The 27,620-nt window shown below is 45.3% G+C and overlaps 1 protein-coding gene across 2 annotated transcripts in view; it reads left to right on the forward strand.

Moving 5' to 3' along the window:
- The window catches only part of MRTFA (myocardin related transcription factor A), a 155,267-nt gene that overhangs the window by 112,618 nt on the left and 15,029 nt on the right, over positions 1 to 27,620 (forward strand). For both annotated transcript variants that reach the window (XM_044984528.1, XM_044984529.1), the window contains exons 6-8: positions 21,333 to 21,388; positions 24,273 to 24,348; positions 25,169 to 25,330. In XM_044984528.1, the coding sequence (XP_044840463.1) occupies positions 21,333 to 21,388; positions 24,273 to 24,348; positions 25,169 to 25,330 (294 nt within the window). The remainder of the gene's footprint in view (positions 1 to 21,332; positions 21,389 to 24,272; positions 24,349 to 25,168; positions 25,331 to 27,620) is intronic.

Below are 27,620 nucleotides of genomic sequence, written 5' to 3' on the forward strand. Positions count from 1 at the left end.
CAAACAGGAGAGGAGGCCCCGGTAAGTGGATATGATTTTGGGAATCGCTGAAGCGAGTTGTTGGGGGCAGGAGGGTTGCAGAAAGCAGGCTTGTGTCTGTATGATGCACATACCACCACGTGCCTAGTCTGACCGGCGGAACAGGGTGTTGTTTGACTCCCTCACTTCACGGGAATCTGCCTCCGAGATCTCCAGGAAACTCTCATGGAGATATTGTGCAATCCGCTGCCACAGGTTCTTTGGCAGAACTGCTTTGCTTCTTGCCCGTCTAATGGTAACTTTTCCACGCCACTCTGCCGTCATGGGGAGGGGGCAGGGGAAGAAACACCATTGCTGCACGCAGGCGAGCTGCATAAGGGCCAGGGCGGAAGCCACAGTCTTGGAGAAGACCCTCCCTTGATTCCCTGCTCACCCTCAGCAGCGAGTTATCTTCCATAATGAACACAGCGTGTGGAAAATGTGGGGACAGGAATGATTATCAGGCCCCTACAGTGCTGACTCTCCCCAAGAGCTACATGCCCAGTGTACAGTAGAGACCAGGAACACTGATTTATCCTGCCCCTGCTGCTACTCACCATTTTGAGGGTTTTGTGGCTCGTGTGTTTGCTTGGGGTTAGCCAGTTAGTGACAGGTGTGTGAGTACTGGATGTGTTTTAAATCACTGAATCCGTGTTCTGTGTGTTGCAAAAAATACTGCTTCTGTAAAATGTTACATTTTGGCTTCACGGAGATGATCTTGGAAGCCTAGCCTCCCTCTTTGTTACGCTGACTGAACGGCTGCGCAGAATTAGAAAGCGGGCATGAAGAACTAAAGAGGACTTTCTGTGTGAGGTTATGATGCACTCTGCGGCCGAAAAACAGGAATTGAAGGAGTGGCAGGACAGCAAGAAGAGGGACCAAAAGGAGGACATGGCATGCCAGAGTGATGCTACGGAGCGGCTCCCTAAAGTTATGGAGCACCAAGCAGACACGCTCCAGGCAATACTAGCACTGCAAACCAAGCAGCTCCGCGCCCACACTCCCCTGCAGCCACTGTTGCAAAACTCTTTCCCATGCGCCCCCTAGACACCGCCAACACACTCTTATCAACCTCCTGGCTCCAGTCTGTACCTGCTGCACTCTACTCCTGCCCGATCACGGTCCAGCCCTGCGGACTCCCAGTACCCACTGCACTCAACACCCATCCCTCTGCAGTTTGGCCCTGTTGAAGTACACTACCCACTGCAATGTACTCCAAAGGAGAAGGTTGGATATGATCCCTGGACCTACACAAATCTTTAACCTTCCTGGGACCCCACCTCCTCCTGGGACCTTCCCATCCCACTCAGTGCTGATGTGTTTTTTGTTCTCTCTCCTCCAGTTGTTGTTTTTTAATAAAAGAATTGTGTTGGTTTGAAAGCAATCTTTATTCTATAAATTGAAAGCAAACAGAGCCCTGCAAAGCAACAGTCAGTTATCTTAAACCTTCATATTGCATTGTCTGCACCAATCATAATCACCTCCTAGCATTACAAGGACTGCACACCTGAGCATAGCAACAAATACTAGTGGCTTTCAGCTTCAAATTGCTGCCTCAAGGCATCCCTGATCCTTATGGCCTTGCGCTGCACCCCTCTAATAGCCCTGATCTCTGGCTGTTCAAATTCAGCCTCCAGGTGCTGAGCCTCAGCAATCCAGCCCTGAGTGAAGCTTTTACCCTTCCCTTCACAAATATCATGGAGTGTACAGCACGCGGCTATAAGCATAGGAATATTGTTATTGGCCAGGTCCAGCTTCCCATATAAGCAGCCCCAGCGGGCCTTTAAATGGCCAAAAGCACACTCAACAGTCGTTCTGCACTTGCTCAGCCTGTTGTTGAACCGCTCCTTGCTGCTGTCAAGTTGCCCCATGTATGGCTTCATGAGCCACAGCAGTAAGGGGTAGGCAGGGTCTCCTAGGATCACAATAGGCATTTTGAATTCCCCTATGGTGATCTTTTCATCTGGGAAGAAAGTCCCTGCTTGCATCTTCCTGAACAGGCCAGTGTTCCGAAAGATGTGTGCGTCATGCACCTTTCTGGACCAGCCTGTGTTAATGTCAGGTGATCCACAAGTGCCGGGAGATCCATAGAGAAATACCTCTCGCAATTAATGTGCTAGATGGTCTGGTGCCAGAATTGGAATATTCGTGCCATCTATCACCCCTCCGCAGTTAGGGAAGCCCATTTGTGCAAAGCCATCCACAATGTAACTCATGTTGCCCAGAGTCACTTTTTTTGGAGTAGGATATGATTAATGGCCCTGCACACTTCCGACAACACGAATCCAGTAGTTGACTTGCCCACTCTGACCTGGTTAGCGACCAATCAGTAGCAGTCTGGAATAGCCAGCTTCCACAGTGCAATTGCCACCAGTGACGGGGAGCTCTCATTCTCGTGTCCTTGCGTTGCGGGGTTGGCACAAGCTCATCACAGAGTCCCATGAATGTGGCTTTCCTCATCCAAAAGTTCTGCAGCCACTGTTCATCATCCCAGACCTTCATGATGATGTGATCCCACCACTCAGTGCTTGTTTCCCAAACCCAAAAGCAGTGTTACACTGTGATCAGCACCTCCGTGAATGCCGCAAGCAATCTCATGTCGTAGCTAGTACGCACGGCTAGATCAATGTCACACTCCTCTTGCCTTCGTAGTTTAAGGAATAACTCCACTGCCACTTGTGGCGTGTTGACCAGTATGCTGCTCGCTCTGACTAACAGTTCAGGATCCGTTCCTGCAGACTGAAGAGGCAGAGCGCGCAGTACACAAACCATTGAAAGATGGCGCCAAATGCCGACGGAAGCACAGGGATTACTGGGATGTGAAGCAATGCATCACAGGGTATTGGGACAGGACCCAGGATGCCCCACAACCCCCTCTGCCTTCCCACAACTCTTAGCGACAGAAGAGAAAGGTGCTCTGTGGGATAGCTGCCCAGAGTGCACTGCTCCGAATAGCACTGCAAGTGTGGAGACGCTATTGCGCAGGCAGCTGACTGTGAACACACATCAGTGGTTTCCCTTCAGCACTCTCTGAGAGGTGCTGTAACTGCCGGCACTGTAACTCTGCCAGTATAGACATATCCTAGTATCAGAGAGGGCATGATCCTGGTTGACAGCTGCAATGCAGAGCCTGAGGGGGCAGTTTTCTTTTTCCCTCCTCTTTAATAGGGAACATCCAACTTTGACACCAGAGTCTGGCTGTTCCACTGGTGTAGTGGATAGAATGGATGTAAGGACAGGCCAGCCCAAAGGAAATAATCCGTCCATGTCTGTTTAATGCCCCCTCTAGCTGCTGCTGGCAACTGGGTGAGTGGACAGAGATTCATGGGATTTACCAGCTCTTGCTCTCCTCTGGCAGTTTATACAGGAGTTTGTCTGACATCAGTTTCCTCCCCATCCACCAGGCTTAATCCTGATGCGTACTGGCTCACCTTCTGTTCTCCTTCAAACTGTCGGCACAGATTATGGAATCTGACTGAGAATAGAGCCCTGTCCCCACTAGTCCCTAAACAGAGTGTTGGGTTCATTTTATCCAGAATGGAAAGGAGTGTGTGTTCTGGGTCACTCCACTCATTTTATTACACCGCTGCACCTTGGCTCTCTGTTCCGTGTAATTTATATCATCACCACTCTGATCCAGTTTACAGGTTAACGCTGATGGGGCTTTGGTGTTATTGTTTCCAGTTTCCATCTATATTCTGGAATATAGGGATGGATCCCTGGGTATTCTCATGCTCCATTCCAGATTCTCAGAGACAGGAGATTTTGCAACTAGGGCACTGTATCCCTCATTGCAGGATTGTAGTCTAAAATACTATAGTTTAAATTCCAAAGGAATTATTAGCTGCTTTAATCCCCTGAAAGTGGATTATCCCTGTGTTAGAAACATATGCTAACCAGTATGCTCTGATCACACCCAGTACATTAGATATAAATTATCTGAAGCAGGAGCTGTCTCTATTTTCTGTATTACAGCATGCCAAACACATTTTGATAATAAACAAGTATCTACCATATTGCCCCATTTATGACTCTCCTGATCAAAGAGACTGTGGCGGGAATCTGTATGTTACACTGAGAGCCACACTGAAAATTTATCAGTTGTCTAAGCGTTGCACCTAGTTTTTCTTTCATTCCTCACTAAACAGGAGAGATGTAAAGATCTGCAAGCTGGTATCTTTCTTTTCCTTTATACTTTCTTTTCTAGTATAAAGCAAAAAATGAAAACTGAGTTAATCCCAGATTTATCCACTGAATGTTATTAGTAACCAGGCTGTGGGGAACCTATGTATGTACGTTTTAACCTTTCAAAATGCTTTATTTACTCTATGAAATCCTCTTGGCACTTCCTGGTTCACTTATTGTATCCCAGAATTACAAATACTAGAGGTTGCAATGAGACTGCTGGTATTTGTGATGTCATATTTTGAGAGTGCTGCAAGAATCAAGAAGTACTAGACCCAACAAAAGAATTGTTTAATGGCTAGTTCAGATTTATTTCTATTCTGAAATCCCCCTTCCCTCAACATGTTAGCAGCATATAGCACAGAAATTTGGAATTAACTCATTTTTAATTTTTGTGCTGCAGTTCACTTTTAGTTTGTCTGCTTCTTGAGGAGCGGGGTGGGGAGTTTTGCCATATCTCTGACTCTGATCACATCTCTTAAAACATGCTGCATCCTGCCTCTGAGTCTGACCTTGGGTATGTGGGGGGAATCTGTACATTCACTGAGAGCTACATTGACAATCTGCCAGGAGCCTAAGGGCTGTATCTGGTGTGCCTGTTCATTTCCATTTTAAACAAATGCATACAACTCTAATGTTTGGTTGTATTTGTATCTTCCTTGATTAATAAAACATGCTTGCTGATTTAGTTTGCTGCCAGTGAAAACCTGCAACTGACTCAGCTTTCTCCTCACTGGAGTTGTAGGAAGGGGAGGATGCATTCATTGATTCCATAGGCGGCATTTGTCTCTTAGATGTTCCTGTAACAAAGCAATAAATGTATAAATACAGGCTGCTTTCCAAAGAGGCGTAGTCCAGGGCAATGAAATCATGTATGGCAATTACCTTTGTGAGGGACTGGACAGAATTCTCTAGGGTCCCCGTCCCAGGGTAATGCAGCCCACTCCTCCCCTGAACAGTCCTTTTGTAAGCAAAACTTTTTCTTGTTGCTTGTTCAGATCTTTGCTTTTTGTGACAGAGGCTGGGAATGGTCTTTTTAATTTTTTTGCCCAGGCACTTTGCCAAGTTGGCAGAAATTTGCTTAGGCAGAGGAGAGATGATTCATCAAAGGGACAGACATGAAGTCTGGTCCAAGAATGGATGAATCAAAGGATTCCTGTCAGAGATCCTCCTCAACCTTCCCTCCTCGTTTGGAGATTGAAAAGCTATAGGTGTCCTTCCTGACCCTTTCTTAATTTTTTAAACTCTGAGGGTTTTTGGTAATACACGCTGCATACCAAGAGTTAATGGAAGCAGACATTTATTTACAAATCTGTATCTCTTCTATAAATGAGATGAAATGTTTAAAGTGATGCTTACTCATTTTAGAGGGTTTGGTTGTGATCATAAGTAATGTTTTCTGTTTTGCACTTAAATGTGGATTCATCCTCTTTGTTTTGAATGGAAAAATGCAGCATATTCTCAACAAATTACAGCACTCTTAAAGTACAGAGTAAATCTTCTGGGAACTGCAAATAGATTTGTTAATTGATTTGTGTTCAAATTAACTAAAATCTGAGTTTTTTAAGAAACTTAGCACCGTGCCAGGTCTTTCTTTGTTCCTAAACTGGTTAACAGTGGAATAACATACACACATCAAACTTTTCATATAGTTGAAATGAATTGAAATCTGTATAGGCTATCTTTTAAAGCAACTAAGTTGTAATTAAGCTTTTAATTATTATTTTACCTATTTGCTATTGTGTACGCTGAAGACTGGTTCAGATCAACAACTAAAGTAATTGATATCAGACTTATCTCAGCCAACTACAGTAACTCCTCACTTAAAGTTGTCCCGGTTAACGTTGTTTCGTTGTTCCGTTGCTGATAATTAGGGAACATGCTTATTTAAAGTTGTGCAATGCTCCCTTCTAAGGTCGTTTGGCAGCCGCCTGCTTTGTCCACTGCTTGCAGGAAGAGCAGCCCGTTGCAGCTAGCTGGTGGGGGCTTGGAACCAGAATGGACCAGTAGCCCCCCTATCAGTTCCCCGCTCCCCTAAGTTCCCTGTGCTGCAGCCACCCAGCAGGCTGTCAATTGCCTCCCTCCCCCCACTGCCATTTGCTGCCCCTGCCCTCTGCCTTGGAGCTGCTCCCAGAGACTCCTGCTTGCTGTGCAGAGGGGAAAAGGGAGGGGGGGGTAATGTCAGGGTGTCCCCCTGCTCCTGCACCCCGCTTACCCCGTCTCCATATAGAGCAGGGAGGGGACATGGACGGAGAGAGCTTGGGGCAGCAGCTGCTATCTCAACTTCCTGATCCACTTAAAAAGACAATGCACTTAAGAGTGGGTCATTGTTAATCTTTCCAGCTATACTTAACCCACCCAATAATATTGTTAATCTTTCCAGCCATATAGTTGGTATAGCTGCTTCCACCTTTTCATGTTCTCTGTATGTATATATATTTCTTACTATATGTTCCATTCTATGCATCTGATGAAGTGGGCTGTAGCCCACGAAAGCTTATGCTCAAATAAATTTGTTAGTCTCTAATGTGCCACAAGTACTCCTGTTCTTTTTGCGGATACAGACTAATATGGCTGCTACTCTGAAACCTTACTTAAAGGGGCAGTGTACATCTCTCGCTCTCTCCCACACACAAGGTGTGTGTCTGTCTCTGTCTGCTATGCTGTCTCCCCTCCCTCGTGTTTCTGCTCCCTTGTGTGAGAGGCTACATTAACAACAATGTGTTAACCCTTGAGGGCTCAGCCGAGTGCTAGTTCATCATTTAGCAGCAAGGCATTCCTTGGGAAATATCCCTCCCTCTTCCACCCTCTAACTTCACCACCTCAAGCAAGTTTCACAATCATCATGGCTGTGAACAGTATTAAATTGTTTGTTTAAAACATATACTGTGTGTATATCTATATAATATATAATATATATAGTTTTTTGTTTGGTGAAAAAAATTTCCCTGGAACCTAACCCCCCCCATTTACATTAATTCCTATGGGAAAATTGGATTCGCTTAACATCGTTTCTCTTAAAGTCACATTTTTCAGGAACATAACTACAACGTTAAGCGAGGAGTTACTGTAACACCCTTCCTCTACAGCTAACTTGCATGTTACAATTCTGTTGGTTGAAATTACTTGGGCCTGGCCTACACCTAACATTTAGGTTGACCTAGCTATATGGCTGAGATATATAGTTAAGCCGACCTAACCCCTGCATAGGTCAATTCCTTCATTGACCTAGGCACTGCCTCTTGAGGGGCTGGATTAACTACAGTGACAGAAAAAACTCTTCCATCGTTGTAGCAAGTGTCCACCCTACAGCAGATTATCTGCGCTGTAGCGCTTTCAGTGTAGACATAGTATGGTATAAAGGGAAGCTAGACACAATGTGTCGAGTTCTCATCAGCAGAATACTGGGCCCAAGTGTCACTGCTGTCTAAAGATTCCGTGGCTACATTCTAGCTTTGGATATTAGTGCTGGAACGGCTCCTGACAGGGCCGCCCAGAGGATTCTTGGGGGCTGGGGCAAAGCAGGGGAGCTGCGGTGCTTGTACTTACCTGGCGACGGTCCGGGTCTTCGCTGGCATTTCGACAACAGGGGGCCCTTCAGTCGTTCCGCATCTTTGGCAGCACTGAAGGGCCCCCCGCTGCTTAAATGCTGCCAAAGACATGGAGCGAATGAAGGGCTCCCTGCCGCCAAAATGCCGCTGAAAACCCAGACTGCTGTTGGGCCAGGGCTTGTGGGGCCCGGGGCCTGGGGCAAATTGCCCCACTTGCCCACCCCTCTGGGTGGCCCTGGCTCCTGATGCCACTTGTCTTGGCTTCATTGTACATTGAGGCAGCATTGCTGGGGGAACTGAGAAATGAAGGGGGAACACCTAAAGCACACAGACATTGAGACTTCTGCAGTGGATTCCCCCCAAGCCCTCGTCTTCCCTTCATGTAAAGACTGTCTCACTAACCCAGCCCTCTGAACCAGTAAGGTAATTGCAAATTAAGGGCCAGATTCACTAATATGCTTTACCTGCTTTGTGCTGCTCAGGTAATGCGGAGCAGCTATAAACCCAGCTTAACTGGTTGGTGCTCTCTGACTGGTTTGTGCTGCTTTGGTGTGTTGATGAATCTGCTCCTAACATTAAAAGTAAAGATTTAAAGTTTGTACTGCACATCTTCAAATCATTAGAAATATTTCATGGTAATGTTTTCTTTGAGTTTATCATTTAGTGTTTATGTATGACATTTAAAAAAAACTAAGTACATTCCCAGACAAAAAACTGATAAGATGGAGTTAAATTTGAGAGTACATATCAGTAACTTAAAGATAAAAAAAACATTATGGAGATGTCGGAGTTATTCCAAAGCCAATTATTATAAACCCAGAAAATGCAGAGTTGAGGCTACACTTCAGATATCCAAACATGTTAAGCTAAGAAATGCACAGTTAAGGTATCCAAATACAGTAGAACTTCAGAGTTATGAAAACTAGTTATATATTGATTGGTCAACCACACACATCATTTGGAACCGAAAGTATTCAATCAGGCAGCAGCAGAGACCGGGAGGGGGGAAAAAAAATAAAAGCAAATACAGGACGGTACTGGGTTAAACATAAACTACTATAAAAAAAATAAAGGGAAAAAAATTTTCTGACAAGGTAAGGAAACTACTTCTGTGTTTGTTTCATTTAAATTAAGATGGTTAAAACCAGCATTTTTCTTCTGCATAGTAAAGTTTCAAAGCTGTATTAAGTCAATTTTCAGTTGTAAACTTTGGAAAGAACAAACATAACGTTTTGTTCAGAGTTACAAACATTTCAGTTATGAACAACCTCCATTCCCAAGGTGTTTGTAACTCAGGTTCTACTGTAATGCTAACTTGGTCCTGTAGTGATGCCACCAAAGGAAAAATGTGCTGGGAAGAACAGCTCTTTAAATTTAATCAGAGGCTACGAATACTATTATGCACTAATAATAATCATGGGATTATTGAATGGCAACGCTAAAGGGCAGTGATAAGGCTGGCTGGGTGCCTTAATTGTGTTTCTCGCCTTAACATGTTTGGATTTCTTTTAAGTATAACCATAACTCTGAATTTCCTGAGTTTATAATGCTTGGTTTTTGGAATAATGGCAACATCCCTGTAAAACATTTTTACCCTTAAATTACTGATACATATTCTCAACCTTAACTTCATTTTAACAGTTTTTTATATATAACATGTATACATTTATTAGTTGCTTATACCCTTGGTTGTGAAGTGATCCCTCTTCTCCCCACCCCTGCCACATACACTGTGGGCACAGGAGGTTTCAGCTTCTTCTAGAGCAGTGATCCAAAGATTCCCATTGACTTCAGGTTTCAGAGTGGTAGCTGTGTTAGTCAGTATCAGCAAAAACAACGAGTCCTTGTGGCACCTTAGAGTCTAACAAATTTATTTGGGCATAAGCTTTTGTGGGCTAAAACCCACTTCATCAAGACTCTAAGGTGCCACAAGGACTCCTCATTGTTTTTTCCATTGACTTCAGTGGCCCTTAGATCGGGTCCTGAGTGGGAATTATCCATTAAGATCAACTGTGTGTGTCCCATCTATTTAATTTCCCTGCAGTTGTGTAGGGGGCAGGAATGGGATGGAAGAGGATACTGGTGGTAGACCTCTCTGTCATTTCCAGCTCTCCTGGTTTTTTCCCCACTATCTTGGTGTTTTTAATGCATGTTGCTATCCAGTGTCTTTTTGCTAACTTTATATTTGGAAATGAGCTGTGAAGATGATTTGGGAGTTCCTTTGTGATCACTGTCCTTAATGTGCTGAAGCTCCCACAATGTGAGAAATAGTGTTTGTAAGGGCATGTCTACACTCCAAAATTATGTTGACCTAAGCTATGTCGGCATACAGCTGCTGCAGTAATTAAGTCACTTGCTTGTCCACACTATGCTCCTTGTGTCAGTGGTATGTGTCCTCACCAGGAGTGCTTGTACCGACTGTTCCATCCGTGTGAGACATTGTGGGGCAGCTTCTGAAAGCCAGTAACAGTAGAAAGCAATGCAGTGTCTACACTGACACTGAGTTAACATAACTACATTGACTCTACACCTCTTGGGGAGGTGAAGTTAAGTCAGCATAGAAGGACAGTTACATTGGCGGGAGCAAAATTTTAGTGCAGACACTCTAGGGCCTGTCTATACTACGCAGCTTTTAGCGACAAGGCTGTGTGAACACCTTTTGTGGTATTTTATTGGCACTTTTTCCGACAAAATACTTCCAGTCCCGTGAGCGGCATAAGCTTTGTCGGCAGGAGTGCGCTCCTGTCGACAAAGCTGCGTTCATACTGCCACTCGCGTCAGCAAAACTTTTGTTTTTCGCGGGGGTATTTTTTTAAGTACCCAGGAAAGACAAAAGTTTTGGAGACAACTGTGCAGTGTAGACATACTCTTACATAGTTAGGCTGACGTAAGATGCCTTGTGGGATGGAGATTGAGGAGAAGGAGCCAGCTGCCCAAGGGTTGGTTTGAGATTTCTGTTTCTGATCAGGTGGCACTTGGAGAACTCCACCCTGAGCTAACAAAGGAAACCATGAAACATGTTTGTGGCTCTTATCTCATTTTTTTTTACAAGAGGGTAATAAACAGAAGAGAAAAATTCGAGACATACCTAGAGGAGGAGATAAGTAAACAGCTGGCCGCTCTTTACTAGTCCTCCGAAAGCTTTGAATTAAGTCAGCAAGTCTGAGGTTTAGTTTTGGGTGTGACACAAGAGCAAGATACGTGTGTTAGGAAATGGTTAGTGGGGAGCCTTGTTTGTCAGAGCAAAGGGAGATTGAATCTTTCCCTCCCCCACATATTGATTTGACAGCAAAACGGAATGTTCAAACTCCCACTTCAAGATTTTTTAGTCGAGTTATAGTACTTAATTCCTTTTTACTCTGCCAGTTGTCTGGCAGCTGATTTTGGATTCAGATCTTACTACATACCCCCTGATGCCCCCCACCCTCCCAAGCATGATATTGGGATTATGAGCATGTGCATTCAGTGCCTCTCCACGGCTGCAGAGCTGCATGACTAGAAACCAGTTGTGGCTTTCATCTGTTGTTTTCACTCACAACAATGTGAGGCGCCTCCAGCATGTCTTATTACCCATAGGAGTGGAGGGGTGCTGCAGGATATCTCTTTCCTTGGACAGGCGGGGTGCAAAGTACCATCCAAGACCTTGACACCCTTCGTTGTTCTCTATTTGCCTACACTGGCTTTTGATGTCTCTCTGTGAGCCCCAGATGCAAACACAGGATGTGTACAGAAATGTTTTGTCTATTACTTTTGACTTCCATTTCTTAGATCAGGTCTACTCCTTCCCCCACTGTTTCGTTCTTAGAATGAACTTGGTTCACAGTTCTACTTATTTCTCACAGTAGGTAACGGGAACTTGGCTATTTTTTTATGACTTTCTGTTTCATGGCCTTGACCCCTCTTCAAGTCCGAATTTTACTTTCAGGTGCTGCAGAGTAAGACACAAATGAAAATGGAGTCTGAGCTGATATGCATGACTTTCATTGTCTGCTCTGCTGTATGGGAGACAAAGATTTGATTCCTGATCCACTAGGTCAGGAGTACTATAGTAGCCTAGTATGATGCCATAGGAACATGATGTGACATTACCCAGGGTACTGTCTGGGCTGTTGAACAACTGTGTCCCCTCAGTTCTCCAGCTGGGGGTACCCTTTACACTGCTTCGCTGTGAGAGCAACCACTCCTGGCCTGCTCTCTCACAGCATCTAGCATGTACATTACTTCCAGCTGAGTGATGAGTGCTCTAGCCAGTCACTCCTGATTTATTATATTGCAGAATGACACCAGCAAATTCCCAGTCCCAGACTTGTACCCAGAAATGTGCATCTTGTACTCCCAGCCCTTTTCTGGACAGTACATGCTCATATCAAGTCCATTATTTCATTAATAGAAAATGATATGCACAAATCTTGTTATCCCAAACACTTCAATCCAAACACACACCGATTTAGATACAGCAGTGTCTTCGTAACATCATACAGTAGAATTCTATAACTTTACATATAATGTCTCCACACACATTTTACCATTTAATCAGCAGATTATGGATTTTCAAATGATACCTCACAAGGCATACTTTGTACAAAATTTATCATAGTCTTGTAAAAGTGGTGAACATAAGAGTACAGACTGTCACAGGATAGACAGTGAGGGATAAATGGCTTCTCTTCTCTGGGTTGCAGGGAGGGGAGTTCTGTGCATTACTACAGATAATTGAGGAGCAGGATTGAGGACTTTTGAAGGTCAGTCTGTCAGGATAGTAGCTGCAATGCATAGCCTCAAGGGTGGGAGAAGGAGGGAGGGATTGGAACGCAATAAGGCTTGGAGCGCTTCTCTGTCTCCAGCATGGATTTCTCCTGCGAGCTAATGGAATAAGAATGGAGAGGCTAATGCTTTTAATTAAAATCTCAACTCTAGGAATTGATAAGGAAGCATCAGAATTGTCCACAACCAACATCCCTCCCATCTACTGAAAGGCCAAAGAAAACCTATAAGTCTGTGTAAAGGATTTCTTGAGGTCCTCATCAGTCAGTCTATAGGAGGAAAATGACTTGTTAGTGGTAGTCAGCAAAGGGTTTGTCGTGACTCCCCTCACAGATATTAAAAAGGATTACTTACTAGAGGGAATAGGACAAACTGTTTACAGCTCTGTTGCAGAAAGTGGAACCTGGTGGAATGTGCTGTCTAATATGTTTTCTATAACAGTGTTGACAATGATTTGTCTCCTCTATTCTAGCAGTTAAACCACATTTAATACCAGTTCAATGGGACCCGTTACTGACAATCATTGGTAACATCAGGGCATTTTCCTAATGTAGTTGGAGTGTAAATGTGGCAATCTGCAGCCACTGAGTTTCAGATCCTAAGGTCTATTGGGTGCCATGAAGAAAGGGCTTGGGAGTTCATATCTCTTCCTGATAGGATAGTCCCACTGAGTGTACAGGTAGTGAGACTCCTTTGAGGGGACATCTCTTTTACATTTCTGTACTGTACACTTCGGAAAAATCTTGGTTCTGCTGGTTCTTGGGGACTTGCAGCATGAGTTACTCCTCTCCTACCTCTCGTCTGCTGAGCTTTCCACTACTTCTTCACAAACAGTGATGCCTTATGCTTTTTATTTTTTCACAGCCTGGAATCAAGACCCTGTTGTACTGGGCACCGCAGAGACCCAGTAATAGACATGCCCTGCATTGAATGGCTCTCAGTCTAACATAAGACAAGATGTAGTGAGTAGGTTTAACAAACGGAAGGAACATGGGAGGAAGGATGAATAGAAAACATGATTACACAGACTAGCTCTGTATACCTACTCCATGTTGGGATAGGGCACTGTAGTTTTGTAGCTTGTTTTTGATTGGGCTCCAAAAGGAAGCAAACACTCTAGGTTGAGCAAGTCCAGGATGAGAGAGAGACAACTTGTGTTTTTTGGCTTACCATGAACTTCTCCCTCATCTAGAGCAACACTGCACCAGAAAACTTCAGAACCAAAAAGAATGTTCTTAGTGGATGTAATAGAATGGGCTTGACTCTCCATGACTAGGTTCTGGTGTGTACTGTTGTCACACAGCCCTGTTGTAGCTCACCAAGCTGTTGTGTTTGGGTCCCAACATGCTAGATCTATGTGGCATTAAACTTCCCTTGCTCTGAGTAGGCTGCAGCACTCTCTCTTTCCTTGGCAACATCGGCATGCTTCTTGGGCACAGGTTCTCTCACACATTTGTAGAAATGGGACCTTGCAGCCCAGGTCCCCTACACCCTCTACACCAGTGCAGCCACCCCTCACCTCCTGACTCCCCAGTAGCTATGCACACCCTTTCTCAGAGCTCCAACATCATGGGTGCTCTGGGTTTGCATTTCATCTGTGCAGGGACAGATGATAATGAAAGCAAGTGGACATTCAGGCTTTGTAAGGATTCCAAAAAACAATTACTCATTGCTTTAGCTACCACAAGAAATACACAGATCTACACAAAATAACAAATGCATACTTGCATTAACCTGCCTCAGTTTCCTTATGCCTCTGGAATGTTATTTGGCTTAGGTCAGAGACCTGTGAGGAGTCCAGAATCCCTGCTTCAGCATATGGCTTCTCCTTTGAATCCTAGTCAGTCTCTCTCTGACCTTTGCAGTCAGTGCTGTCCTGCCTAAGCTTCGTCTGGCTCTGAGTCCCTCTGAGTTCCCCAGTGTCTACATCTGAGTTCTCAAAATCTTAGCACTGTCTAGACAAGCTGGGCAGAGCTCCATCCAGGCTGCAGCTACCCCTTGTTTTGTTAGGAGTGATCTATTCAGGTGCTGATAACCGTTAATGATTGTTCTGTTCAAAGTCAGACACATCAGCATTCCTTCCTTCCTCCTCAGCACAAGGGCTTTGATGTAAGAATATACTAAGAGACAGCCAAAAACATAAGGATATAGACAGTTAACAAAATCAAACTGGAGTTCACAAGATGTACATAGAGAGACAAGGTGGGTGAGGTAATATCTTTTATTGGACCATCTTCTGTTGGAGAAAGAAACGAGCTTTCAAGCTAAATAGAGCTCTTATTCAGGTGTCTGTGTAGCAGAGCTCTGTGTAGCTCAAAAGCTTGTATTTCACCAACAGAAGTTTGTCTAGTAAAAGATTTTTACCTCACCCACCTTTTTTCTCTAATATCCTGGGACCAGCACAGCTATACCAATATTGCAGGCAACATAAGCTGTATGTAGACATTCACAAATCATCACAATTATTATTTATTTTGATGTATAATTCATTAAAATTGCAGTTATCCCAGGTTCTAGAGACTGTTGCCATAAAAACTTAAATTATAGTCATATAAAAGGATTGGATAAGCAGTGGTTCCTTATCCCAAACTCAGAAAATAATGAACCACAGATGAAATAAAATCCAATAAATAATACCTTCCTTATTATAAGTACCAGCCCTTATCATGACTCTCTGGGCTTGTCTATACTGCACGCTAAATTGGCACTTCCGCAATTGATGCAGCGTCGTCAATTTAGTGGATCTGGTGAAGACACGATGAGTCGATGGGAGAGCGCTCTCCCTTCTACTTCAGTACTCCACCTCCTTGAGAGGCGGAAGGTAAGTCAGCGGGGGAGAGTCTCCTGCCAACATAGTGCGGTGTAGACACTGTGTTAGGTCAATGTAAGCTACGTTGCTCAGGGAGGTGATTTTTTTCACACCTTACATCGATTTAAGCGGCAGTGTAGATCAGGCCTCTGTCTCCAAAACCCTGGGTGAAGAAATAGAGCCTGAGGCATGTCCTGATGGTCAGATGATTTGGGCTGTTCAGAGCAAAGGGACATGGTGGAGATCATCTGCTAGTGTGTGCTCTGCCAACAACTCCCTCTCTTTATAGGAGGAGAGTGCCAACTTGAGTATCACTACTGATTGCAACTGTGACAGTAATATATGGACAGAGAGGCGGTCTCTCAAGTAACCAAGATGCTAGCCAGTTTAGGGCTTTAAAGGTCAAAATCAATACCTTAAACTTCACTTGGAAACTCACAGACAGCCAGTGCAGATTGTAGAGCACAAATCATTTACTCTTAGCAAGATACATTTCTTATTAAGTAGGCTGCCACATTCTGCACTAGATTCAGTTTCTGGTTTGATTTAAGGTGTAGCTCCATGTAGGGAGCATTACACTCTTTAATCTTAGACATGGATGGGGATAGAAAAAAATATTATTCTCCTGTTCAGATGAAGACTGGGGAGAAAGACCATCCTAGAAACTACTTCTGTATGATCCTTTACCAGCAGTTGGGGATCCAGTAACACCACCTGGATTGCAAACTGTATTGATGAATGGTGGACACGTATTCTCAATATGGGGGGGACAATTTCAGCCATATCTCCTAGTTGCTTACTCCTACCCACCAACATTAATGTTTTCCAGATGGAGCTTCAGTAAGATAACTCACTTCTATGCCCCAGTCTTAACCAAACACTGGGTAAAGCAATTGACATAACTTATAGGCTCAGGTGAAATAGAAAGCTGGTTGTCTTCAACATAATGAAAACACTGCAGCCCAGGTCTCCACATTCCCTCTTTCACTGGCCCCATATATACATTAAGTAGGTGGGGAGGTAAAATGGAACCTATGGGACACTACACAAAAGAACCCTTGGGGATGACCAGGAACTGTCCACTACCTCCCTCTAAGAATGCTCAGTACAGAAGGGACAGAGCTGCCCAAAAGAAGTCTCATGCACATCTGTTACAGTCTGTAGGCAAGTCATCATCTCCTCATGATCAATAGTATCAAAGACAACTGATAGATCTAACACTTTAACTGTGAATACCTAATCTTTTTCTGCCACCAGAGAAGATAAATTAACATCATCAGTGCAGTCAGTGTGCTGTACCAAAGTCTGAACCCAGATTGACATGGGACAAGGAAATCAGAAGCATCTGGTACTCCTAGAGTTCTCACCACAACCTTCTTAAGCTTAATCAAAAAGGTTAGATTCTTGATAATAGGTTGTCAGCCTCAAGAGATGATTCCTTGAGCAAATGCTATACAACAGCTTCCTTAAGAGAGTTTGATAAGCTGCTTTCCTTAAAGATGGCATTGACCATTTCCAGCAGTGACATCAAATTTCCCTCTTGGCCGTCACCAGCCAGAAAGGACATGGGTCCAGAGGGCAAGTTGTGGAACTGTGCTGCCAGTACCAGTTCACTTTTCTAATGTAAATCTTGTAAAGGGAGTCCTAATGGCTAGAGAGAGACTCAATCATTAGGTCTTTCCAGATGCTCCTAACTGGCTCCTTGCAGTCGTGTGTCCCAACTCCATACAAGTTGGGATAGTCAGAGAAGTGCTTTAGTCACCAACCAACTGACAAGAGCATAGCTGCAATGTGGTCCTTTCCTGTGATGCAGTGGGATTATCTAAGGAAGAGTCTTAGATACCATAAGAGGAGATCCTCTGATTCAGGGTTCACCCAGCCAGCCTAATCCCCTCTACCCCATCCCCCGCATCTGGCAAGCACCCATTTTGACTTCTGTGTATCGGTGGTGACCTTTCCATCCCCATCCACCCTGTTTGGGGACAGGCTTGCTTGTTTATGAAGTGTTTGGGACTCAACTGCCATGGACAACTGGGTCCTACACACCGTCAGATTGGGTTGTGCTATACAGTCCCTCTCCATCCCTCCTCTCTAACCCTCTACCACATCCCTCTTCAGGGACCGGTCTTATGAGATACTGATTCTCAAGTAGGTTCAATCCTTATTAGTTTTAGGAGATTCTCCTACTTTGTCGGGGTCATGGATTCTACTCCCGGTATTTCCTGTTTCCAAACCCAAGGGAGGGTGAGACCTATTCTCGACCTCTGTGATCTCAACAGTCAGATGTTTGAGATTCCAAATGGTCACTCTAGCAACTATCTTCCCTGCCTTAAAGCCCAGTGACTGGTTTGCTGCCCTGGACCTTCAGGATGCTTATTTTCATATAGCAATTCTCCTGAGTCGCAGGAGGTTTTTCTCCAGTTTGTTGTGACAGACCAACACTGTGAGTACACTGTGCTTCACTTAGGTCTGTCTTGAGCCCCTGTTTGAGCCTCTCTCTCCCTTCTGTGAAATCATCTGCAAGTGAAGTATGTGAATTGCAGGCCTTGATGGCAGAACCTCCTTACACAAAGTTTTCCAAAGACAAAGTGACCCTGCAGCAGCACCCTAAGTTTTTTCCTACATTTCACTTGAACCAAGTCATATATCTACCAGTGTTTTCCCCTACACTGCATTTAACCCCCAAGAAGCAGAATTTTCACATGTTGGATGTCAGGCGACATCTAGCTTTCTACCCACATAGGACTAAGCCCTTTCATTCCTCACATCATCTGTTTGTGTCATGTACAAACTGAATGAAGGGTTGAGCAGTCTTTCCAGATGATCTCCAGGTGGATAACTTCCTGCATACGAAGTAGCTTAGACTATGCCTCCTCCCCCCGAACTCCCGAGGGTGTGAGCTCATTTTATGAGAGCCCAAGCAATATTGATTGCATTTCTAAGTGACATTCCCATTCTGGACATTTGCAGGGCTGCCACTAGGTCCTCTGTACATACATTTACGAACCACTATGCCATTACAACTGCATTCTGCTCAGATGCAGACTTTGGGAAGGCAATCCTGCAGTCCGTGTTTAAATAGACTCCGAGCCCTACCTCCAATGGTTAGTGCTTGTGAGTCACCTGCATGGAATACATGACTGCATCTATGAGAAGAAGAAAACAGTTACTTACTGTAACTGTTGTTCTTTGAGATGTGATATAGATGTGTATTTCACAACCCGCCCTCCATCACCTCTGCATCAGTCTTTGCTTCTGACATTCGGTGTGAAGGAACTGACGGAGATCAGGGCAGTGCCCCCCTTATATGGTCAGGGGAGGGGCTAAGGCCATGAGATGAAAAGAGCGCCCCTACATGTACTGCTTGGCGAAGTTCTCTGGCTCAGAGTGCGTTGGGCGTGCACACACCTACCTGGAATACCCCTCTTCCTCACAGCTCGAAGGATAACAGTTCCAATAAATAAGTGTTTTACTGATATCTATAAACCGGATCCCTGAACAGCTAGCCTGCATCTCATAGCACTAACCTGGAAAACGTCTTCCTCTTTGGTCATTTGCCGTCTCACTGGCTAGTTAGCAGAATTGTTACACAGATCCAGGCTGTTTGTTATGCAGTTGTTTTAAGGCCAAGAAAAATGTACAGGGTTTGGTTAATTTTGGATGGAGTAAGATTATACAAGAGCCACCGTTTTCTGATATGTGAGCCCCCTGATAGAGCACCGGGGAAAGCAGGGAAGGATGTGTGCCCCCTTGACATTTTCAGAGGTCAAATATGAAGTTGTCTGTCTCGCTGCCAGGATAGAGCAAACTACAAACCAGTGTTTGTTTCCAAAGGAATACCCACGAGAGATTAAAATTGTCCTTTAGGGTAACTGTTTAGCCATCCTGCCATACTTTTGTTTTGTTTTATGAGGAAAGTCTCTTCCCTCTTGTTTGGTTTGTCTATATTCAGAATGCTCCCTGAACTACAGTGAAGCTAACCAAACTGAGATAGGTTGCATCATAAAGATGGTTGTAACTATGTCAAGAAAATTACATTTAACTCCCACAACATGCACAGAGACGTGCTGCCTCCAGTATGATGGCAGAACTATGCAGAAAGGAAAGTTGGCAGAGCTACTACACAACATAAGTATTAGTCATGGAGTGCTACTGAAAACGCAGGATAAGTCCTGCTTTGGCATCCTCTCCCAAACGGCTCTTCAGTTGATTGCTTGATGCACAGTATCATTATCTGTTGGGGGAAGAAACACAGACCTATGTTAACATAGAATCACAGATTATCAGGATTGGAAGGGACCTCAGGAGGTCATCTAGTCCAACCCCCTGCTCAAAGCAGGACCAATCCCCAGACAGATTTTTGCCCCAGATCCCTAAGTGGCCTCCTCAAGGATTGAACTCACCACCCCGGGTTTAGCAGGCTAATGCTCAAACCACTGAGCTATCCCACTTATTTATTCATATGTGCCATGCACAAAATAGAAGTTAAGGTTAGTGTTTAAGGGGGATGGGTGTGGGTTCACAAACACCTCTCTTGCATCTGACAAAGTGGATATTCACCCACGAAAGCTCATGCTCCAAAACGTCTGTTAGTCTATAAGGTGCCACAGGACTCTTTGCTGCTTTTACAAACACCTCTCTGGGGCTTGAAAATAACTTTTCCCAACAACCTTGGTCTCTTGCTGTTCATCAATGACTATCATAAATTACCCTGAAATTTAATAGTCCCAGCCAATCAGAATGTAGAGATTTTGTACAGTTATTGGGCCACAATTCTATACACATTCCCTGCACTCCCCTTGCCAGCTTGCACAATGCCTTTTGGTTATTTCTCAATAACCGGATAGCTTGAAAATCCCATTAGCCTGGCTCAGAGCCATTATTAGCCCATCAGAGTGCAGGTATTTTTATACTCACTGTGGTTATTTCTCAATAACTGCAGTTATTGTACAAATTGTTCTACTCTGGCTACTACAGTATAAATCTCTTCTGTTATTGGCTACTGCCCCTCAGATTCCCAGTATATGGACTAAATTGTGCTTTCTGTTACACTGATGTAAATCTGAAGTAACTCCATCACATTCCACAATAGACATGGCGTCCTCAGCTTCTGATCTTTACTCACCAGACCTCATCCACTCCTTCCCCTGTGCAAAAGCTTAGTGCACCACACACGTTGAGAGTAACTCCTTTGTACATTCAATTTAAGCAAAGATTTTCACATTTTGAATAATTTTCTAATGTTTCTTTATTAAACCATATCTCCCAAACAACTTAACCTATAAACATTAAAATTAGTCTTATTCGCTATTCTTGAATGAAATCTAGTGCATGGGTAAGGCCTGGATACAACATTTTGGAGTTATTCATCTTTGAAGTTTAAACCTCTAATAGTAGCTCATATATAGTGCTTTTCCTCTTGACCCCAGAGCGCTTTACAAAGGAGGTCAGTACCATCCCCATTTTACAGATGGTGAAACTGACTTTCTGTGATGTTGAATGGCAATGGAGAGGTTTTACAATTCATGAGGCTCCTCCCCATCATTCCATTCTCACATGCCTCTTCAGGTATGCTGGTACCTACCACTGGAGTCAGGGTCCAGAGTATTTTACCACCATGGGAAAGCTTGCTGAGGCTATTTTGTAACTCCATATCTGATTTTTGACCCTCATTCCTATGCCCCAGCAGATGAACAGATGAAGTTTACATGTGCTAGTTCAGAGGCAAATCCAAGTGAACATCTAGCCCACACTATGAATTTTAGCAAAATCAAAAAGGGTCAAATCTTCAGCTGGTATAAACTGACATAACGCCCTTTGAGGTCAGTAGAGCTGCATTGATTTATACCTGCTGAGAATTTTATCCAGTGTGTTGAACATAGGCATAAGGCAGCTGCTGTGAGCATTTCTTGTAACTTTAGTTTGCTAGCCCTAAGTGACATGGGAGTGGAGAGGGTGGGGGCTCCACCATTTAAATTAATTCTATAAATGTTGTCCTCCCACAGCTCTGAAAAGTCCAGCTGCATTTCATGAACAGAGAAGGAGCTTGGAGCGTGCCAGGGTAAGAGAGTTTACTCTTTCAAGTTTAAGGGAAATTGGGAGTGGGACAGTATTTTCTCTTTATTACCCTGGAAACCCCATGTCTCTAAATGAGACCGCAAAGGATACAGCCACATTCTGGAAGCACTATATCGCACATGCACCCACATCTATGCATTTTTGTATGAGGTGGTGACTTCTCCCCCATTCTGCCTGATCCTGACTAGATTACTCTTAAGAGGATTCTGCGCCAAAAAATTAAAAATTCTGCACACAATATTTTAAAATTCTACAAACTTCATTTGTCAATAAATAAATGTGGAGGCTCCGGCATGGCAGTGGGGAGCATAGGCTACGTGGAGGTGGGAGATCACTCTGCAGGTGCTCCTCCCACTCCAGAACATGGACTTGACAGTGAGTCTTCATCCAGTCCTGACACAGCGCAAGAACCAGGCCTCCGCTGGCTCTGCCTTGCAGGATCTAAGTGTGGGTGGATCCAGGTGTGAGATGAGAGGATTCTGTGTGGGGCAATCTGGCAGCAGGCGGCTCAGTTGGGGACCGGGTGCAGGGGGATCTGGATGCATAGGGCTTCATTGGGGGGTTCTGGGTGCAGTGGTAATGGAACTCTGCAGGGAGGTCCAGGTGAAGGTCCTTGGGGCTTGGCAGGGGGCAGCTGGTTGGGGCACAGTGGGGTGGAGGTCCAGGTGTGGGGGGCTCATCAGGGTGGTCCTGATGCAGGGGGTGGGACTCATTGGGGTGGAGGGTCAAGTGCAGGGGACTCAGCAAGGGGTGGTGTGGGTGAAGGGGTGGAGATCCAGGTGCTAGGCAGTGGGGCTTGGCACGGGGTCTGGGTGCAGGGGCTCCAGATGCAAGGGGTGAGGTGTGGAGGAGGGGGTTTTCAGGTGTGGGGAGCTCAGTGCGGGGGGTTCTGGATGCAGGGGGGTGAGGCTTGGTAGGGGGGTCCAGATGAACAGGGGTTGGGCGGACGGGGGAGCACCTGCTCCCAGTGACCCCACCCCCTGCAGCTGAGGAGCAATGGGGGCAGAAAACAGGGATGGGAGGTGTAGAGCTTCCTTTAGCCAGGGGAGGTTTCTGGGTTTGGGTCTGCCCCAGCCCCATCTTGCAGTGGAAGAGCAAGTCCCATTTTCGCCCAGCCCAGCCCAGCCCAGCTCAGCTGGGACTAGTAGCTGAGCCCGGTGCAGAGTAGGAGCCACCAGCTGGGCCGTCCCAACTGTGCCCTCTCCCCTGTCCCCTCTGCAGTGATTTACCTCTCCACCAGCTGCCCAAAATCATAGAATCATAGAAAAATGATGTGCTTGTGCTGCTGGGCAGGGATGCGTGACCACTTTTGCGGCTTCCCTTTGCTTCCCCATCAGAAGGTCTGCTTCCCCACAGAAAAATGACTTTCTGACAGGGAAGCAAAGAAATCTGGGGGGACATGAATTGTGCACATGTGCAGTGATGCAGAATTCCCCCAGGAGTAAATGCGAGTTGAGGACAATGCTTCAGGTTTCCCCACACTCTTCTTTCTGGAGATCACCAGTATTCATAACCCCATGCACACCTGATGCAGCTATTTTTGTGACATATTTTCTACCCTTGGATGGCAATAGCCTAAGTATGTTTTGCTTCCTTTGAGCCAAAGGATGTTACTTCTGTGCAATGTTTGCATTTTTGTTAGTCTGGAGTGCTTCCAAACCCTGGGTGATCTTCCCTTTAAAACCAGCAGCTTGATGGAGGAGATCCCAAATAGTCTTGGTTAGAGACTAAAAATCACAAACCTGTGGATCTTGAGAAAGAGGAAGCCAAGAGTGAGAGAGAGGCACCACACTTCATGTTGTAGCTGCTGGTACAGTGGAGTTTCTTGATGATTTCAGTTCCCCAAAAGGCCTCTGGGGAGTGTTCTTCAGAGCAGCCCACAGGGGAATGGCGCCTACTCTGACAGTTGGGTTGAGTTTTATTTCAAAAGTAAAAGCAATACAAAATTAGAGAAATGACATCTCTGATGGAACATCGCAGATAACACCACTACAAACTTTCTGAATAGACTGAAACAAGTACCACTGTCTTAGATTTGTTTTGCTTGGAGAGCAGCATCCCCCTGGCTGTAGATTCTGCCTCCCGTTTCTTCTAAAAATTAATTGTTAAATTACTTTTTGGGTCTTGGCAGTGGGTGAGTGCATTTTTATATTTGAAAAAAAAATTGTTATAAGGCCTCCAATGGGTCCATTCCTGTGGTCAGCACTTATCGTTCTGTACCCACTGACCCTAGTCTCCCTTTCCCTGGGCTGTCTGGGAGTGCTGCGTAGGAAGCATGCTGAGCTTGTAGTGGGGCTTGCCACAGAAGTTGGGTCCAGCTGGTCAGAGAACTAGACAGCGTCTTCAGTTTAACTGCTCCATTTGTTGTCAATTCAGCTGTGTGCCCAAATCATGACCCAGCTTCCAAATCCCAACATTACTTTTGTGTGCATTACTCTGCAAACAATTGACCCAGTGCTCAGCATCATAAACAGAAACCCATTGTCTTGAGTCTCTCACCTTGAAGGCTGACACTGACTTGGTCTGGCAGTGCTGTGTATGGAAAGAAAGGGGTTTGGGTCTTTGAAGTTCCTGCTTCCTGCCATTCTGTTGAGGAACTGGCAGCAGCTGCATCCTTACTCTTCTTACTTTCAGGGATGGGATGAAGAGCAGCAGGCAGTCCCTTAGATAAACTGATCCTGTGTTTGAGACTCTAAATACTATAAGATCTTGATGGGAATATATCCCCTTCTACGTGCAGTTCGTTCACGTCTCAGTAACAACAAAAGATGGATTTTAAAAAGCCAAATACCCAGTGCTTCCCAGGCCTATCATAGGCTATATCTGATCACTTGATTTCACTGCATTCTTGTCTGTCTTTGCTGCAGACAGAGGACTATCTGAAACGGAAGATCCGGTCCCGGCCAGAGAGATCAGAGCTGGTCAGAATGCACATTCTGGAAGGTACGGCACGTGTCGAAGGAACAAACTCCAAATGTGGCATGATCTACAACAAGCACTGACTCCCTCCAGACAGTTACTAGCTTGAGACAGTTACTGTCTACCCCCACCCAAATCCTTATTCAGCTGGGAGTGGGCAGATGATCATGCCAGTTGCATAGTTCCGGAGTCGGTGAATGCGTTGGGGGAGGGAGATCAAGGATGTGAGAATTGGCAACCATCTTCTGGAATGGGGAACCCCTATTGTAGCCAGCTTCTCAAATGTGCTTTTTGTGCCAGTCCAGAGGCTGAGCTGCAGGTAACCTGTCTAGGACTCCCCAGTAATGAGTCCAGAAAAACATCTAATCAGGTCTGCTATGTTTAAAGCTGCCTTAGTTCTATGGCTGTTTAGGAAGGAATCATCTGCTTCTCACATGGCTTATTTGGTCTACAGAGAGAGATGCCATGTGAACCCCAACTGTTCACAACCATTAGTTGGGCTGAAGGATGGATTAATGGGCTGCGTGCTGACTGTTCTGCTGACCAGAGAAGAATTGGTTTAAAATGCCCAAAGGATTGGGGGCAATGAAAGGTTCAGCTGGCGAGTGTGGGGCCAATTTCAGGGTCAGGGAGGGAATAGCATACTCCATATAAGAAGGGTACAAGGCAAGTAAGAAAAGATGAATGTGAATTGAATGACACCAATTTGAGTGGAGGGAGCATCTCCCATCCAGTGTCAGACAGCAAGGCTCTTTTCTTCCTGAATGGAAGCATAGTAATGCCAGCATGCTCATACTCGGCATCCCAGGATTGATCCCATTTTATTTACTTCTTTTCTGTCCAGAGACCTCAGCTGAGCCCTCCCTGCAGGCCAAGCAGCTGAAGCTGAAGAGAGCCAGACTGGCAGACGACCTCAACGAGAAGATAGCCCAGAGGCCGGGTCCCATGGAGCTGGTGGAGAAGAACATCCTTCCTGTGGAGTCCAGCCTGAAAGAAGCCATCATTGGTAAGTGTGGTAGGGGATATGTATTTCTGGGGAGGCTCTCAGGTAACCCATCCTTTTGCCCTATGGGAAAAATACCATGAGATTTCATTCCCATGCCAAAACTTCAGCCTCTCCAGTCGCAGGATTCTGTAATGCAAAGCTCCCTTCCCTGCCTGGATAGCAGTGGAGAGACTCTAGATTATAAGGAATGCTGGGCTCCCAGAATAAAATGAGATTGATCCCCAAACCACAGGACTGAAGAATTGTTGTGCGATTGTGTTTCCTAACTTGTGCATTCCCTCTATCTGTATAACAAATGTCTTTAACCCTTCATCAGAGAGAACCCAATGACTGAGTCAGATCAGGGAGGGGAGACAGGGCACATGAGTGAGCAGGTGTGTGAAAACAAAAGCTTTCTGTTGGTTTAAAATCTTCAGAGGATTCAACTCCTTTGAAAATAAATAGTAACAGATGTAAATCATTCCAGTGCCATGGCAGGGGTGAAAAGGAATGCTGAGGAATATCACCCCACTCCTAATTGGGCAGGCTGTATGAAACATAGCCGCACCCTGCTGAAGCCTGGGCAGTCACTGAAGGAATTGCTACCTCCTTCAGAGACTAATGGAGGCATGCTCGTGAGCAAGGATGCATACGTTTCACTGAGAGGTGCAGGGCTGTGGTAGGAGCGAGCCTGGCTTCACTGTCAAGGAAGAGAGGAAGAATTATCTTGTGGTTAAGAAACTGAACTGGGGCTTGCGAGATCTGCGCTCAATTCCTGGCTCTTTGGACACATCACTTATTTTCTCTGTGCCTCAGCTGGTCATCTTTAAAATGGGGGTGATCATACTTCCCTGCTTCACGGGGTGTCGTGGGGATAAATTAATGTTTGTGGGACACACAGATACTATTGTTGGAGGGGGCCGTATATGTACAGACAGAAGTCCAAGGAACAGTTAGGGCCACCTCTTGTGATTGACCCTTGCCCTTTGTGTCTAGAAAAAGAGAGTAGAGAACATCTGGGATCCCAACTAACAGAAACTGCCAACACCTCCTTTGAGGAGTGTCATAAATAAACAGATCAGGGTTAAGGTCTCTTTTACCTGTAAAGGGTTAACATGCAGTACCTGATGACCACCTGACCAGAGGACCAATCAGAGACAAAATAATTTCAAATCTCTGTGGAGGGAAGCCTTTGTCTGTGTTCTTTATTAGAGTCTCTCTTGGGAGTTAAGAGAGGCCAGTCATGTCTCCAAGTTCTCCTGGAGTAGTTCCTACTATCCAATAGTGAGTATTAATTAGAAAGGCGGATTAGTCTTATAATTTGATTTCTACATTTGCAATTGTGTGTTTGCTGAAGGAAGTTCTTTATTTCTGTTTGCTGTTACTTTGCTTTTACTGAGAAAGAAAGGAGGGGGGGATTCTCTCCAGAGATTAATAAGTTTAGACCCTGTGTATTGTTCCATCTTGGATTACAGAGACAAGTTACTTTCTTTTTATTCTTTAATAAATCTTTTCTGTTAAGAACTTGGTTGATCTTTCCCTTGGGTGAATTCTCAGGGAAAGGGGAGGAGGGAAAAGGAAGGCATCCCTCTGTAGTTGGATCCTGGTATCTCTCCTAGGAAAAGGGAGGGGGGAGGAAGCAGGGGGGAATGGTTTATTTCTCCTAGGTGTAAGAACTCCATGGATTTGGGGCTCTTGGGATCCCCAAGGATTTTGGGGAAGGACTGTGTCCCAATACACGTACATTATTGGGTGGTGGCAGCTTTTACCAGATCTAAACTAGGATTTTAGTTTAGGGGAGTCAGTGCAGGTCCCCATTTTGGAACCCAACAGCTCCAAGTGGGGGTGAGACCTATGACAAGGAGGAAGATCCTTCTTCCTTTCCCGGGGTGGTTGGTCAGGGGCGGGGGTGTGGATGGTGGTTGAGGGGGGGAAACGGGGTTGAATGGGGGGCAGGGGTCCTAGGGGGCAGTCAGGAAGGAGTGGGGGTTGGATGGGGTGGCAGGGGGCAGTCAGGGGTAAGGGTTCCGGGGCCAGTCAGGGGACAGGGAGAAGGGGTGGTTGGATGGGGCAGGGGTCCCAGAGGGGCCATCAGGGAACAGGGGGGTTGGATGGGGCAGGAGTCCCGGTGGTGGGGGCAGATAGGAGGTGGAGGCCGGGCCACGGCCCCCCTTCCCAACCGGCTCTCCATACAATTTACAAAACCTGATGCGACCCTCAGGCCAAAAAGTTTGCCCGCCCCATCCTATCCTATAGCATGCAGCTGGTCAACACTAAAGAAATCATTACTTGAGACTAGACAATGCAAACT

Source organism: Mauremys mutica, chromosome 1 (genome assembly GCF_020497125.1).
Source record: "Mauremys mutica isolate MM-2020 ecotype Southern chromosome 1, ASM2049712v1, whole genome shotgun sequence".
Classification (NCBI taxonomy): domain Eukaryota; kingdom Metazoa; phylum Chordata; order Testudines; family Geoemydidae; genus Mauremys; species Mauremys mutica.